At 38.4% G+C, this 16,257-nt stretch overlaps 1 protein-coding gene and 1 pseudogene across 1 annotated transcript; one reads left to right on the top strand and one right to left on the bottom strand.

Annotated features, from left to right (window-relative positions):
* Nucleotides 1-6,466: 6,466 nt before the first annotated feature.
* LOC132107325 (potassium voltage-gated channel subfamily S member 3-like) lies at nucleotides 6,467-7,886 on the bottom strand (annotated as a pseudogene).
* Nucleotides 7,887-9,505: 1,619 nt separating this feature from the next.
* Nucleotides 9,506-16,051, top strand: LOC132107038 (uncharacterized). The gene is made up of 21 exons (XM_059513175.1): nucleotides 9,506-9,702; nucleotides 9,775-9,827; nucleotides 9,908-10,000; nucleotides 10,083-10,207; nucleotides 10,376-10,516; nucleotides 10,689-10,746; nucleotides 11,281-11,441; nucleotides 11,507-11,603; nucleotides 11,677-11,894; nucleotides 11,970-12,120; nucleotides 12,209-12,417; nucleotides 12,503-12,620; nucleotides 13,552-13,754; nucleotides 13,958-14,072; nucleotides 14,148-14,317; nucleotides 14,396-14,487; nucleotides 14,609-14,739; nucleotides 14,977-15,166; nucleotides 15,242-15,404; nucleotides 15,498-15,609; nucleotides 15,678-16,051. Exons 1-21 carry the CDS (start codon nucleotides 9,683-9,685, stop codon nucleotides 15,746-15,748), a joined length of 2,691 nt encoding a protein of 896 aa, XP_059369158.1. The 5' UTR covers nucleotides 9,506-9,682; the 3' UTR covers nucleotides 15,749-16,051.
* The last annotated feature ends 206 nt before the right edge of the window (nucleotides 16,052-16,257 follow it).

The raw sequence follows: 16,257 nt of genomic DNA on the forward strand, positions 1-16,257 counted from the left end.
AGATACAGCACCTTATATTTGTAAATTCAACAGCTATTTAACAGTAATTATTATTTATTTTTACTGGCACAATGATGAATTTTAACTGTCCACAACTGTGATTCCGGGATTTTTCCCCTGGTTCCAGGCCTAACTATCCAGAGATACCCAGAGACTGTTTATCCTCTTAGCATAACGTCTGCTAACATTCATAAGACATTAGAAAGCAGCATTTAAATCCCTGGCTTTTTAGCTATTTCCTTTACCTGGCAGCCTTACAGCATCTTAAGCAAAAAGCATTGTGAATGTACTGCCCTGCTCTTGCAAAAAAAGAAAAAAATAATAATAATTGAAAAATAAAATAACAAAAGATCAAACTAAATTTAAAAAAAAGTAAAAAAAAAAAAAAAAGAAGAATAATTGAAGGAACTGTCAATAAATGTTTCAACTTGTTTTAGAAATAAATTCAGTCTCGTTGTACAGGAAAAAAAATAAATTAGTTTTAAGGTAATGATTAGTTTTAACACCCCAGTTTAACCAAGGGATAGTTCAACCTAAAATGATTTAATTATCATCTTGATCTCCATTGGTTTAATCCTCATATTGAGCACAAAATGAGCTCTTTAGTGAATATCCAGGTAGCTTATTTCTACACAGTGGAAAAAGATGGTGCCAAAATGACTGGTGAGATTTAAAAAATAAATCAGATGGTAGGACTAGAGCTTAAAAGTTTGGGTCACCATACCTCACTGCAAGGACAAAAGCAGTCAGGACATTCTGCAGAACATCTTATTATATGAGTAACTGATAACATTTTTGGGGTGAACTATCCCTTGAAGAAGTGAGATACGTTGAGTTTGTAATGCTGTGCTTTTACACTCTGTAGTGACTCAGTATTACTGTCTCAGTTCTTCTTTCAATGGATTGAAAGCCCTACATACACAAAGAAATTATAAATGCTTTACAATTAGTCCAAATCGTTTGAGAGAAAGTTATCTTAACTCATATAAAAGGTGGATGCAGAATTTTATTTGGAATTTTTTGCTTCACGGCTGTTGTGTTTCTCTTCATGGCAACTGTAAGTCAGTGGGAAGACATTGACATGCTACCAACTGCTGCTAAATATGTACACTGAGGTACAGTTATCATCTTGCACATTTTATATGAATATATAACAGCTAATATATAATAGCCCACAGGACAGGTGTCTTTTTCAATGATTTGCATATTTTAGTCCAACTTAAGTGTACTTTACAACTAGGTCCCTTTTTTAGAGAAACTTCCAGCCCTGTTTTAAAAGATATTGTCATAAAATAATGTGTTCAGGCAGTGCTGACAAGTTGTGGCTAGATGTATCGCTGCTTGTGTAAATGTAAATAGTTGTAGAGTGCCATCAACTGACACATGCCATGTGTCTTTTCTTTTTTCTTTCTTTTTTTTTTAAAGTAGAGATCTAGATATTGGTGATTATAAAAGGTGGAAACATCCATAGGTGCCTTATAATCAGTTTTGGAGACTTGATTGAATGATTGAATGATTTGCATGAGATACGACTTATGCAGAGGAAAAGTCGCTCATGGTCAAAGACTGGCGAAACCCTGCAGTATTATTTCTTGTCATGCATTTCTGATCATCTGATCTTGTTGGGGCTCAAAAATGTCAAAACAGATGCATGATTGGTGGGATCATTGATATTTTGATGAAATTTGTTTGCTTAGAACGTCATCTCTTGGATTCGCTTGTGCAAATTTGGGTTCTGTACTTCATCAGGACTGTGTGATAGTGATGTGTTCAGTATAAATATTGACAGCTATTAGGGGTATTAATATAATGTTGTATCAGTATGGATGTCTAAAGGTGCGGTCACATTAAACTTTAACAACCATTCATACACAAGTGAAACAGTGAGAAGTCCTCACAGCTACATAGTTTGCAGAGTTATGAAATGGTGGAGTAGATCAAATATACAGAATTTCTGGTCAACATTTCAAGCAACTTATAGAGTATAATTGAACCAAAATAGCATGGATGCTTCAGTGTTTTTATCTCATGTTTGCTTTTGTTAACACTATTTGTTGGGTTAGTGAAGGTAAGTCTTAAGCCCCTTTCACACTGCACATTGGACCCAGAAAATTGTCAGAACATTGCCGGGTCGCCTTCTGTGTGAACGCAAACACGTAACGGGATCGATTCCGGGATTGATCCTGGGTTGGGGAACTAGTAACATTGCCGGGTTCAGTCCCGGAACGAGCGCTGTGTGAACAAAAGCCAGAACTAATGCCGTAAAGTGTGTGGCGTAGTGATGACGCACGTTATCGCGCGACTCTTTTACCAGGTGCTTTGAAGGCAGATTAATGTTCGCGATAAAAAAATATGTGCAAACTGTAATAAAGCAGAGATCAGTTCGTTTCTCCGCTGAAGCAAAGATCATTTGCTAGCTTAAGTGAAAGTTAATGTGCTAGCGTTTTCGACTCATACATTACAGGTAACATCCTGATGTCACATGTCTTTAAGGGACCTTTATGGGTTGTGTGTGAAAACACGCACATATTCCGGGTAATCACTGGCAGTGTGAAAGTGCAAACTCTAGCGACCTGGGAACAATTGGCGTGACACATTACCCGTGTATTTTCCGGAACTGCAGTGTGAAAGGGGCTTTACTGTGACAGAGCATTAAAGGGTTAGTTCACCCAAGAATGAAAATTTGTCCACGTTCTTCTCACCCTCAAAGCATCCTATGTGTATGTGACTTTCTTCTTTCAGAATAATCCCTCAAAAATTGTCCTTGCTCTTCCAAGCCTTTCATTGGGGTAAGCGGGTGTTTCTTGTCAACTGTTTAGAGGACGTGAAATAAAGTGCACGCATCTGTAATAAAACGTCCCTCTGGGAAATGTACGAGCACAGGAGGAGGTTTTCTTTACAAATCCTCGTTTTGTGCTCCTAATTCATGACCAGCATTTTGTTTTGTTCTTTCTCCACGCTCGTCACTAACCATGCAGTGCTCACGAACTACGACATCCGTCTACATGTCTTCCGGTTCCTCACAGTAAGCAGAAGTGAGATAAAAAAAAAAGAATATTTATCTTATAAAAACGCATGGATTTGCTACATGGGGCGTTTATTCACCCCCCGGAGCCGTGTGAGGGACATTTTATTACAGATGTGCGCACTTTATTTCTCGTCTTCTGAGCAGTTGACAGCAAACACCCGCTTACCCCCATTGAAAGGCTTGGAAGAGCAAGGACAATTTTTATATAACTTCGATTGGATTATTCTGAAAGAAGAAAGTCATACACACCTAGAATGCTTCGAGGGTGAGTAGAAGATGGACGCATTTTCATTCTCAGGTGAACTAACCCTTTAACCTTTTAGTGCCACTCAATAGATATTTCATTTCAGAACTGCTGTGATAAAAAAAACGGTGTTATGAATCTTCATAATGTTCATCTGTTTCAGATAAAACTTAATGCACTATTACCGCTACTCACTTAGTCATTTCACTTTGAAATTACAGTGAAACCAAGGAGAAGCAGCATTATCATTCTGCAGACATGTCACCACAGGAACGGTTTTCCAATAAGGTTGATTAAAAATTTGTTTTTTTCTGATTTATCAATAACATCCTGTTGCCAATATTCATTGCACCATTTGACATTTGGTTAGTGTAACCGCACCTTAAGACTGAGGAAAGTGTTAAATGCAGGTAACTTCAGTTTTGATTTATATCTGTCCTCTGTTATGACGGACACATGAGGGCTTCACATTGTTCATCTCGACGAAACAATACACAGTATCAGACTAATTGCCAGTGTCCAGCTCTCGCGTGCTTACACACTCTACCAGACTTGCCAGAATGTGCAATAGTGTATAAATACATGGCAGGCACATGGTGTCATTACCTCTTAGTGTGTGGTATCAATGGCAGGACACTACACTAGTGCTAGTAAAGTCTCTCTACTAGCACAGTCTCTCTGCAATCAGTTCAAGGCAAACAGAGTGATTTGTCATGCCTTTCAACTATGCAGCAGCTCTAGTCTGACTTTCTGAGTTTCAGAAGAGATGCTTATTCACAGAAACTATATGTTTTACCCCGTTTTTGTGAATAGATTTAATTGAGGAATAGCAAAATATGCCTTGCAACCCTGTTGAAAGATGATTTAGAGCTGGTATGATGCTGGTCTAGCTGGTGGACCAGCATAGCTTTGCTGTTCACCAGCAAAAAATACTACATTGGTTGGCCTACAAAGGCAAAACGCATGAACAACCTTTTATTTCCAAAACTTATTTAGTCCTGAAATCTGGACTTTTAGACTCTGATCTGTACAATTTGGCTCGACTATCATCAGATTTTAAAAAAAATATTTTAAATAAATGTATCTCGGTTGCTGTAGTTACTGCATTTGCAGCTATATGGCAATTCTGCTGGTTAAAGGAAGTTCATCCAGAAATTTTAATTAGGCTGTGTTTTTTTTTTTTCTTTGTTCACCCCCCGGAGGTGAGCAGTGAGTCTTTTTTTTTAATGGAAGGGTGCTTTTTATTTCACGTCTTTTAGACTGAAGCAATGCAACACCTGCTGAAAGATCAAAGACACATTTTAACATAAGAAAGTCTGAAAGCAGAAAATCATATACATCTAGGATGCCTCGGGGGTGAATGAAACGCAGCCTAATTTTCATTTTTGGGTGAACTAACCCTTGAAGCTAGTTAAAAACGACACTTCCCGCATCTAAACCACAACATGCTGGTGACCAGCAATGCTGCTACGTTCAACATGGTTGCGGTTTATTTATTCACTACTTCTCCGGAGGATATTTCTTGACTATAAAAATATTTTATAAAGTTGTGGCCAGTGTGTGCACGGATATACAGTAAAGCCGCATTGCAAATGCATTACATCATTACAGAAAACTGCGCTGCCACTTTCAGTTTACTGACGTACTGCAGGGAAGCCCTTTAATAGGTTTTGTTAGTTTCCGATTCTCCTCTTTGAGGGTCAGCTCCTCCATAATGCAAAGATGGCTATTGTTCTATGAACAATGCTGTTATTTCTTTTACTGAAAATGTGAAACATTGTAAACAACTGTTTAAAAATACATTGAGACATTTGAGAGGTCAAAACTGGTGCTTTTGTCATAGAGGTGTGCTGGATACATATAGGCATGGATTGGTTTTACCAGGACAATCAACATGCATATACTCGCACTCATACAGAAACAATATGTTCAGTAGGCACTGTATGCCTTCCAAAGTGCATGATTACCTTTTTAAGAGAGATTATATATATATATATATATAACTGCTTATAATTACAAAATGAAAGATTATACCCTTTATCAGATGCTCCGTTTTCATTTGTCCACCTATTCAAGGCTTCTCTGCAAAGAAATCACAGTATTATAGGCAGTTGAATGAGTGTTCAGCTGTAGAAATTAAGTACAGATGTTTCTCTGCCTGTTCAGCAATAACCTGAAGGGTTTCAGTGATCATGACACAGAGACATAATTTGACATCCTTTCCTTGGTGAAAATAATGATTCTTTAGGATGTTGAGGTCTGTCTTTGGTGCTCCGTTGACTTTTCAGAGCGTGAGGTGGGATTCAAGGCAGTTTTGCTGTGTATTCACAGTTTTTGGTCAACCAGAACCCTAGTATGAAAATATTTTGGTCTACGTTTCTCATGGCTAATTTGTCAAGGGGAGGGATTTTCTCTTTTTTGTTTTGTTTTCCAGCACATCTGATATAATGTGGTTTGAATAAGTGAGACCTCTCATAAATGGGCTATTAACAATGAGTTTTTGAGAATGGTTTGGCTTCAAACTTGTTTTGAATCATAAAGTATATAAATAATAAGGATGAATCTAATGCCAAATATACATTGTTTATTTAGAAAAAGAAATACATATATTGATAAATGAATATATGCTTAATTTAAATAGTTTTTATTTGCTCTAACCCATGTTCATTTGAATTTTATCAAGATTATTTTATAGAGCTATGACAGCATGCAGGATCGTGAAAAAAAAAATGAATGTATGATTTGATGTTTCATTGCTGTTAGTTGTTTTGGCATTTTACAAATAGTTTGGTATTTGTACAAATAATTTGCTTTTTTATTTATAATTCATTGAGTCAAATTCACATATCTAAATATGAAATGTTGGGGGTTTTTTGCAGGTGAGGATTTTATGAAGGGATTGGTCCTTCTCTGCTTTAGTTTTGCTTCAGTATTTTGCCTAATTTCAGATTTGATCAATCTGCCTCTTTGAAGAACTGAATATTAAGTATGATCATTTGTTGTACATAGAACTACTATTAAACTTTTTTGAAGAAAAGAAAGAATTTTGTGCTCCCCTTTTTAATTTGTCATTTGAATTGACTTTGAAGTGCTGGTGGATATTCTAGGTCCTTCACTTTTTCCAAACACCACACATTGTTGTTTAAAATGAAGTATTTATTTTAAGATGTTGAATGGCTTTATTTTATTTTTTTTTGATAAATGTCAAGATTGTCAAAAAGTTTAGATTGCAAAGGCAAACCAACATTTTAAACCACAGGGAGTCCATTGACATTTTCCTATGTTTTAGCTTCTGAATGGCGCCAGTTAGGTGTATATTTATCAAAGTACTTTGAAAAGTTGTTCATGATGATGATGGTGATGGGTAAAGAAGCAACCCACAGAGAATGCAAAGTGCAGCTACAATCCTCCCAGCTGCTGTCCTTGGATATACATCCCCATAGCCCACTATAATCATTGAAATAATGGCCCACCACCAACAAAATGGAATAGAAGAGAGTTTGGACGAAGCGTCTTCCTTTTCAGTGTAGTAGTTAAGAGTCGAGATGAATGATATTGCAACAGTAATGAAATGAATGAGCAAACCCACCTTGCATTGGCAGTTCTTTAGAGTTTCTCCAAAAGATCTCACTCCTTCTGAATGTCGAGCAAGCTTTAGGACCCTGAAGGCCCTCATTAACCGGAGAACCTGAACCACCTTCCCCATGTTGACCAGATGTTGGCTTTCCTCCCCATCCTCTTCATCCAAACTTTCAAAGGCCAGCGTCACATAGAAAGGCAAGATAGAAGCCATGTCAGTCATGTTCAGAGGGTTTCCCAAAAACCTCCATGGCTGAGGAGCTGCAATGACTCGCAGGCCAAACTCCACTGAGAAGAAAATAATACAGATGAGCTCCAGAGAGTCCAGGACAGAATGTTCACTGTCGGTTGCATACCTGAATTCGGGCATACTGTGGATACACATGGCCACAATGGAGGTCAAACTGACCAGGACGGAAAACGCCGCTACACCTTTGGAACACTTGGAGTGATTGGGATCTTCAAGGGTTTGCCACATGAACTTGCGCACATCTGAACACCACGTGCCTTCAAACCTCCTCAGCTCACTGCTCACAACCGAGATCTCTCCAGACGACGCTGCATTACTAGACCGGCCAGACACATTCTGCTCCTGCTCATCTTTGCGCTCAAGGAACCATTCGAGACAGCAGGCTTCCAGATCCAGCTCACCAATGCCCCAGTATTCGATCTCCTGTCTGAAGCAGAAAACACAGAGCTCCTCCAAAGCATGAAAGTGTCCTGTACGGTAAAAGTTCAGAACGCAGTGGAAGACTTGCAGGCTCCTGTCGAAGTACTATTCCTGCTCAGCAAGGCTGAAGTCGTCACAGAGTTCCAGGATTGTGGCATCACTGCAGCACTGGATTAACTGACCCAAACGCGTGTTGGGGAACCGGAGCAGAACGCAGCGCTCCACCTTGTGCTGGGTGCCTCCAACGTTGAAATCAACAAGGCCTTCCTCCCTGCCTTGATGGTGGAGAGCTTGCCCATACATCATGGTGGGACTGATTCATCAAATCTGGAAGTCTTGCCAATGATATACTTGTGTTTTCTACTAAAACAACAGGAATGTGAATGTTAAGCAGATCAAAAACACAGAAAAGTACTAAATTAATGAAACTGATTAAATAAATGACCAGCATATAAACTCTAGATGAGATGCAATGATTTGCCACCAATTTGCCAAAACTTAAAATAGTTATGAATTGCCTCGAGATTCGGTTGAGAAAAAAAAAAAAATTCACACAGATTCTTGAAAATTCAACAGTAACCTTTTTTTAAATGAAGTAACTGGTTATAGATTGATATATCAGAATTATTTAAATTATATACAACAGCATTTAGAATAATGGCCTACTTAAACTATATTGTCACTGCTGTAAACAAGACTGAACGATAACAACTTCAGTGTATTATATTATATTATATTATATTATATTATATTATATTATATTATATTTTATTTTATTATAGTTTTGGGACACCCCGTTCTAATGAATAGGTTTGACTTTAAAAAAAAAATCCATGAGTAATGGTATTCTAGGGAACTGTGTGCTTCTAGATTTATAGCAGCTGTTTGGACAGGACCCTTTTCTATTCTACAATGACAATGCCTGCGTATATATAAGGCAAGGTTCAAAAAGAAATGATGGATTCAGTCAGTGTGGAAGAACTTGCCTGGTCTGCAGAAAGCTGATTAAGTCCCAATCCCAGGTGAGTTTGGATGCAGACCTTGAGCCAAGAACTTCAATGACTTATACATACACATATGGACAAAAGTATTGAAACACTCCCTTCTTTAGAACAGAAAAAGGCTCCTTTTGAACCTTGTCTTATACACGGAGGCATTGTCATATGTGACCCTGGACCACAAAACCAGTCATAAGGGTAATAAGAGAGGGAGAGAGATTTAAATAAATAAGCATTCCATTGATGTATGGTTTGTTAGGATTGGACAACATTTGGCCGAGATTCAACTATTTGAAAATCTGGAATCTGAGGGTGCAAAAAAAAAAAAAAAAGTATATATACATATATATACACACACACATATATATATATATATGTAAATCGCCTTTAAAGTTGTCAAAATGAAGTCCTTAGAAATGCATATTACTAATCAAAAAAATTTTTATTTCTATATTTACAGTAGGAAATTTATAAAATATCTTCTTGGAACATGCATAAAATAAAAATTTATCATTTTGACCTATACTGTATACAATGTATTTTTGCCTTCTGCTACAAATATACCTGTGCTACTTATGACTGGTTTTGTGGTCCAGTGTCACATATTAGAATAGAAAAGGATTCAGTCCAAACTGTTGCTATAAAATTAGAAGCACACAATTGCTTAGAATATCATTATATCCTTAAACATTAAGATTTTTACTCATGGAAATTACTAAGTCAAACCTGTTCATTAGAAGGGGGTGTCCCAACAGTTGTGTCCATATTATATAAAGTTGACTCTTGCCTGAATATTGTCCATTATGAATTTATTGTTCACTCCTTTACTATGTAACTTATTTTTGTTTGCACAAGAATTGTGGTCATATGCCTCGTAGACGTACAAACTTACTGCTAGAAAAACCAAGCTCTAATCATTCCGTTATTAAGAAAGAGTTAACTTTTAAATCCAGGTCCACACCTAGCAAGGCGGAGAGTCCCGTCAACGAGCGCTGGAAGCCGCGCGAGCTGTTTGAGTTCCTCACCTGCGCGCAATACTGTGCAATCAGACGAAACGCGCACGAGACACTGTTCATTAATCACCTGCCGCTTAGGACGCTCGCGCGTTTCTGTAGAAGACAAAAGTAAAAGTAAAAAAAAATAAAATAAAAAAAGATTTCATAATGGGATGCTTTGACATAGGGTATGTTTTAGGATATGGAAATATGAGTGTTTGAATTCATCACGAGATGTGTTGATTTTATGATATTTGCAGGGCTTTATGGCTTTTGGTCACTATAATAAGCATTCATGCAGATACCTCTGCAGGTAAGCCATGCTGTGCGTTCCCTATTTTATGTCATGTAATTTATTATTATGTAATTTAATGACACGTTTCTTGATTGCAGATGAAATCCAAGCTGAATGTCTTGGAAATAGGGTACAGTTTACCCTCCCTGGTTCTTTGAGTGCAGGAGGTCCTTTAGAGCTTTATGCAGTCAGTAAGTTAATTATCTCATTGTTCGTGTGCCAATGAGTGTAATACACCCAGGTATCAATTCAGACCTTCTCCGGGCATTTCAGATGACACACAGACAGTCCTTCTCACACCTCACCTGGCAGCTCAATGTGGCTATACACAGAAATCTGACCCTTTGGGGAACACGATAGTGTCAGCTTCCCTACAGAGTTGTTATGCAGAGAACCAGGTTTGTGTCTTTTATAAATTAAGCATTTCTTTAACCAGCTCTAGTTCTGGAGCTATAGTTCATCATGTAAATAATTAAGAAAATATGAAAGTTGAAATGTGGGAGTGGATGTTTAATAAGGGAATTGGTTTATTTCTAAGTGCACATACCTCACCATTTTTCCAATAGGGTGACAAGGAATTTAGAGTAGCCATGCAGTTTAAACTGTATGAATTCCCAACGCTATCTGAGAAAGTCTACGAAGTGTTCAAGTTCTGCAGTCACACCGTGACTTCACGTGAGATTTTGTGTGAGACAAACTACATGGAGGCAAGTGCTTGTTTTCTTAAATGTCATTTTTTAACTTTTGATAAATACGTGGACATTTCTGACATCATGTGTGGAGGTTATGCATTTCTCATCTAATTGGATGATGATCTAAGACTAGTAATCTAATGTGTCATTGGAAATGCAATGCATTGTGTTATTGCTGTTTTGTCAGGTATCCGTAAGAAATGCGATACCAGAAATCAAGACCGCATCAGTAAAACAGCTGGTATGTATAATTATCTTTGTAGTGGTGCTTCAGTAAGCTGCTGGTGTCCCACACCATTTATACTACCTGAATGATGTCTAAAACTGTGTGTTTTAAGGAGTGTGTGCGGTTACTATTGCAAGCAATCACACTGGAATTATTTGCCTGGAAAATAAAATGTTTGTAAAATCTCATTAGTTGAATCTAAAACTGTGTACTTACAAACAATATCGTATTCAGTGTTAGGAGAAGTTACTTTTAAAAGAACTGATTTACAGAAGTGTTACTCCCTAAAAAGTAATTGCATCACTAGTTTCTTTTTATGGGAAGAAATGCATTACTTTTTCTCATCTGGCCTGGGCTTGTTTATTTTTAAATCTAAAAAAATATATATTTTTGGCACTTACATTATTGTATTTTGTATTATATATATATATATATATATTATTAGAAATGGTAAGTTGGTCTTCTACATTTTCATAATTCTTCATAGATATTTTCATGTGTTTCTTTCATACTGAATCTTCTGTTGTTCTTTTTTAACAGCCTTTTTTAACAGTTATACCTAACTTGCAACTCTGGAGAATCCTACTCTACAGCCCTGAAGAGAAGTCTTTTGATAAAGAGACCCTTCAAGCGATGGGCTACAATGTTCAGAGTTCTCCAACACGACTGGTCATGCGAAGCCCATACAACACGCTCGAAACCTTTGTCCAAAATGTATGAACTGTTTCATGTGCCAGCTTTAATTTCTCTGTAGTGCCTGAAGTACTTTTCCTTGCTAGGTTGACGATGTTGATATGATGGTGTTCAAATCGGTGGTCTTGTTCCGAGACCGCTGGATGAAGGCCATAGTCGAGTTGGCAGCTGCCTGTCCAATCAGTGAGATTTCCTTCACACACTTATTTTGCCATTTTGGTGTTCTACAACTCATTGTGCTTTGATCTGACTTCAGGTGGAGCTTCCTTTGTGGGTCAAATGATTTATTGGAGAGTTCCTCTGCACATAACTCCTTTGGTTTCCTTGGAAGTGGAGATCCTGGATGTGCACATGGGCATCAATGGCAGAAGGCTCACATCTGATGAGATGGAAAGCCATAACTATACCATGACTTTCAATGAGTCCCATGTAGTTGTTGAGATTCCTGTTGGGGCTTCTGATGGATACTACAAGGTGGAGTTGTCAACGGTTTTCTGTTTTCCATTTAACTTGAAGGTAATGAGTAAGACATATTTTTGTTAATTACAGAGTCACGTTCTTGAGGGCCAGTACCATGTCAGTTACACCATAGAACCCATGCTTGAGTTTCTGTGGAAGGAGGGCCAGGATAAGACCATGTATAAAGTCTTGTTCCCCATCACCACTCCTTTGACACCATGGTCACCCCAAGTTACAGACTGTGAGTGTTGAATTTAGGGCAGAAAGGCTGATATTTTTGTATGCGTGCATGTGTGTGTGTGTAGAGAGATTTATTTTTTTGTGATCAGACACTGAACTCGAGCTGAGGGTATTTGATGTGTTTCTGGGTTTCTTCCCACCTGATGTGGAGCTGCTGAATATCACCTTTGGCTCTGAAATGCTCACGGTCTCTGAGATCAATATTAAAGGCATTAACATGGAAGAGCACAGCTTTCCGAATAACACCAAAGCCTTTGCTCTCCAGGTTCCCTTCTCTGAACCTCATGTGCAAATAAAGGTATGCATTTCACTTTTGTCCATGCAGCTGTTTTCCCAACTCCTGTGATTTGCCTTGTCTTAAAATGCTTTCATTTGTAATGCAGACGTTTCGCCCTGATTTAAGAACCTACGTGCTCGATTTGGTTTTTGGTTTCATCATCTTGCCTGAACACACAGCATTTTCACACTCCATGGTACTAGAAGCTTCTTCAGCTGACACTGGTAAGATCTTTAGGCTGCATTTACACTGCTGGTCTTGATGCCCAAATCCGATTTTCTGACTATATTTTTTTTGACGACCCGCTTACATCATCTTTTAAAAGTGTCCCGTATCCGATTTTTATATTTACACTATACACTGCTGAAACTACCAAACGTAGACGTTCTGATCCGGAAAAGGAAGTAAAACAGCACGAAATACAATGGATGCAGATGCAAATAAAATTATACAGTGTTTTGCTTTCCACAATATTTTGAAAAGTCAACAACAAAATCTGCAAAACATTGGTCTCGTACGGCGGAGAAAAAAGAGGAGCCCATGTTGCAGCCTGGGCGAATTTCGCGCCTATAATAAGTCATGTGCTCTCAGTTGGTGGTGTCCACCTGAGTTGATGTCACTTTTTTTATGACGTACGACTTGCATTTACTGGGGAATATACGATTTGTCTGCTTACATGGCACACGCAAATGCGAAATTGTATCCGATTTATTACCACATATGAATGAGGCCTGAATCCGATCTGAGAACATCAGAATCCATGCGGTTTTTCCTACTTACACGTTCACCGGTCATATCCGATCTGTGCCACATGAGAGGAAAAAAATCAGAATTGGGTCACTTGAACCATGCAGTGTAAATGGGGCCTTAGACTGGAAAAAAGTAGAGCAAGGTCCTGCTCCTGGAGATCTCCCTTTGTGCCAAGAGCTCAAATTTTGTCTAGCTTGTGTGATTCAGGTAGTATATAAATACAACATTGTTGTTGTTATAGTGCCGCCTTATGCCTTCATCATTCAATCAGCATTGTCTGATGGTTAATCTTTTAACCGTTGTCTGGGGAGTGAGGGGCTACAGTAAACTATGCAGCTCTCTAGGAGCAGAATTGCGCATAACTGGTTTGTGCTGATTTTTACCTTTTGTGTTTTTTTTCTGCAGTCCTTCCACATGTAGGGGGAAGTTGCAACGAGGACAGTTTCAACATTTACGTCATATATGGGAGCACCCCAAGTTCCCAAATAAAGATCCATCTGGGACATTTGGAGCTGATGGATAAGATTTTACAGCAGTATGAGCATCATTCGAATGAAACCCATTTAGAACTCCTCGTGCCATTCCTAGCACCAGTTGTGGCTTTTGAGGTATTCTTCAGATGTCCTGGGTTGCACTAATGATAAGCAAAGTTTACCAGTCATAAGTGATGCCCACACATATACAAAGGGATAGTTCACCAAAACATTTAGCTGAATAATGTAATTTTTTTAAGTTTTCTAATAATCTCTATGGACTGTTCCCTACCACCTTCTTAATTCCACTGACTGTTTTTATACCTTTATTTTTCAAGTCTGTTCAGCTGACTGGAATCCTGGGAAGAATTGATGTGGAAATTTACGATTCATTGAATAACTTGAGCTTCAATGAGTTCTCCCTTTCCTGCCCCTTTTTTGTAATCTTGTCAGGTTGGTTTGTATTTTACGTCGTAATGATGTCTTCTTGTCATTTTACGATTATGAATCTCTTTGTTGTTGTGCCAGAGTGTTTTTCTAATGGAACAATAACTGTGGTGCTTCCCAAACTGGAATCGGTCCCACATCTCCTTCCCGGTGAACTCTCTCTAAAAGACCCGTCCTGCAAACCCTCCTACAGTCAAGACTACTATGCTTATTTTCACTTTGGTGTCACCACTTGTGGAACCACGCGAAAGGTACAAGGGTGCTCGTATCAAATATTCGCTCAAGTTTAAAAATAATAAGGTGATTCGTTAACTCTTTACCTTGTTCAGTTTGTTGAGGATACCATGATATACGAGAATGAAGTCACCTGGAAGAGAAACGCACCTTTGCCAGAGACGGTACTCCCCGACCATGAATACAGGTTAGCTACGTAGATTAGGTTTTTTTTTTTTTCTCATATATCAAGTTGTAAACATTAAGAACTTGTATGGTGAAGTACAACTATGACTGAAATGTAAATGAAGTCTGCTTATCTCAAACAGGTTCATGGTATCCTGCGTTTATATAGCAAATGCCACCCAAAACATGATCTTTCATGCGGTTTCACACTTAAAAGAGCCGCACACAGATGTTGGGAAGGGTGAACTCACTGTAAGCCTGAGGCTTTCCAAGGGTATGCATTGTTTTTGGGAATGCCGTGCAATCATGAAGCATTCACATTAAGTCCGGGAGCGCCCAATAAAGTAAATTGCATACTTTATAAATACATGTTGACTTTTAATTACTTTGATAAGCAAGGGTTGCAACAATTTTTTTTTGATAACTTGCTTACATGCTTTCTTGCTAACTTGATTAAGACAAATGCCTGTAAGTCTGAGCAATGCATGGTTTAATTACCCCCCACCCCCAGATATGGTTTACCGGCTCTTCTATCATGACGGCGACTACCCAGTTTTAAGGTTTCTGAAACAGTCTCTATATTTTGAGGTGGGTATGGATCGCTCCAAGGACTCCAGGGCAGCAGTAGTCCTGGAAAACTGTTGGGCAACAATATCCAAGGACAAGGAATCCAAACCTAGATGGGATTTAATAGTTGATGGGTAAGTTTGAAACATTGCATGCATTTGTGGAACATTTCTACTTGATGCAGGTTCTAATTCTTCATCTCGAACCAGATGTGCTAGTCCTAAAGACCCTGAACAGACCATCTTCCATCCTGTAGTCGCAGATGACCGAGTGGACATCCCAGATCACTTCAGAAGATTTGAAGTTAAAACATTTGTGTTGAAAGAGGATGATGAGAGTTCTGAAAGTGAGGGTGACACCTTGGCCAGAAGGGTAAGTTGAAAACTGTTTCCAGAATTTGTTGTTCTCATGTATTGTGGCTTGAACTGATAACCCTTTAACAGTTAATTTACTTTGCAAATGTAGGTTTTTGTCCATTGTGATGTCATTATTTGTCATGTCGAGGACACCGCTGATGGACGTTGCTACAAAGGGTGTCCAGAAGCTCAGAATCCGAATGGGAGCATTTCGAATAGAGGTAACTATTTCAGTTCAGTCAGGTGAAAGTGCAGTTTCTCTTCTGTGACCGGTCTTACTCTTCCACAGTTCGCAGAAGTTCAGGCTTTTCAGAGGAAGCCCTGCAGCATGTGTCTCTAGGCCCCATTCTGTTGATATGAACCTGTAAATTGAAGATTTCCAGTTTATCGCAGGAAATGTACTTTGAGTAATTCTGAAGGCATCAACACAAGGAAACTTCTGGTTTTGAACACCACTTGGTGCAACATGGAACTTGAATGAGGTCATATATCTGATGCAGATGATGATGTGGACATTCTGGGTTGAATAACCCCTGCCTTGTGGAATTTCCAGGAATAGATGTCTGTAATGGACACTCTCCCGTTGCGATTACTTGATGTAGATGCTGTGATTTTCCACAGGATGGCGTCTCAAGTGCAATAAAGCATTTTAACCCATTCAAAGTTGGGAGTTTGTTTCAGAAGATATACCACATAACAAAATAATTTAAGAATGCAGACATGGGAATCATATGTGACTTTTAAAAGCAAATTATTGGATGCATATAGTGTTTTTCTGGACCATTTAGATCAAAACAGATGATGTGAAATAAATGGTGAAAATCATTGATTTGTTTCCCCATATTTTTGGATGCATTTTAGATGAATCA

This window comes from Carassius carassius, chromosome 27, assembly GCF_963082965.1.
Source record: "Carassius carassius chromosome 27, fCarCar2.1, whole genome shotgun sequence".
NCBI classification, from domain to species: domain Eukaryota; kingdom Metazoa; phylum Chordata; class Actinopteri; order Cypriniformes; family Cyprinidae; genus Carassius; species Carassius carassius.

Excerpts from the sequence above, each read along its gene's own strand:
- LOC132107038 (XM_059513175.1), top strand. The coding sequence starts at position 9,683 with ATGGGATGCTTTGACATAGG. Across the intron at positions 10,208-10,375 it reads GTTGTTATGCAGAGAACCAG|GGTGACAAGGAATTTAGAGT; the intron begins GTTTGTGTCTTT and ends TTTTTCCAATAG. Across the intron at positions 11,895-11,969 it reads CTTCTGATGGATACTACAAG|AGTCACGTTCTTGAGGGCCA; the intron begins GTGGAGTTGTCA and ends TGTTAATTACAG.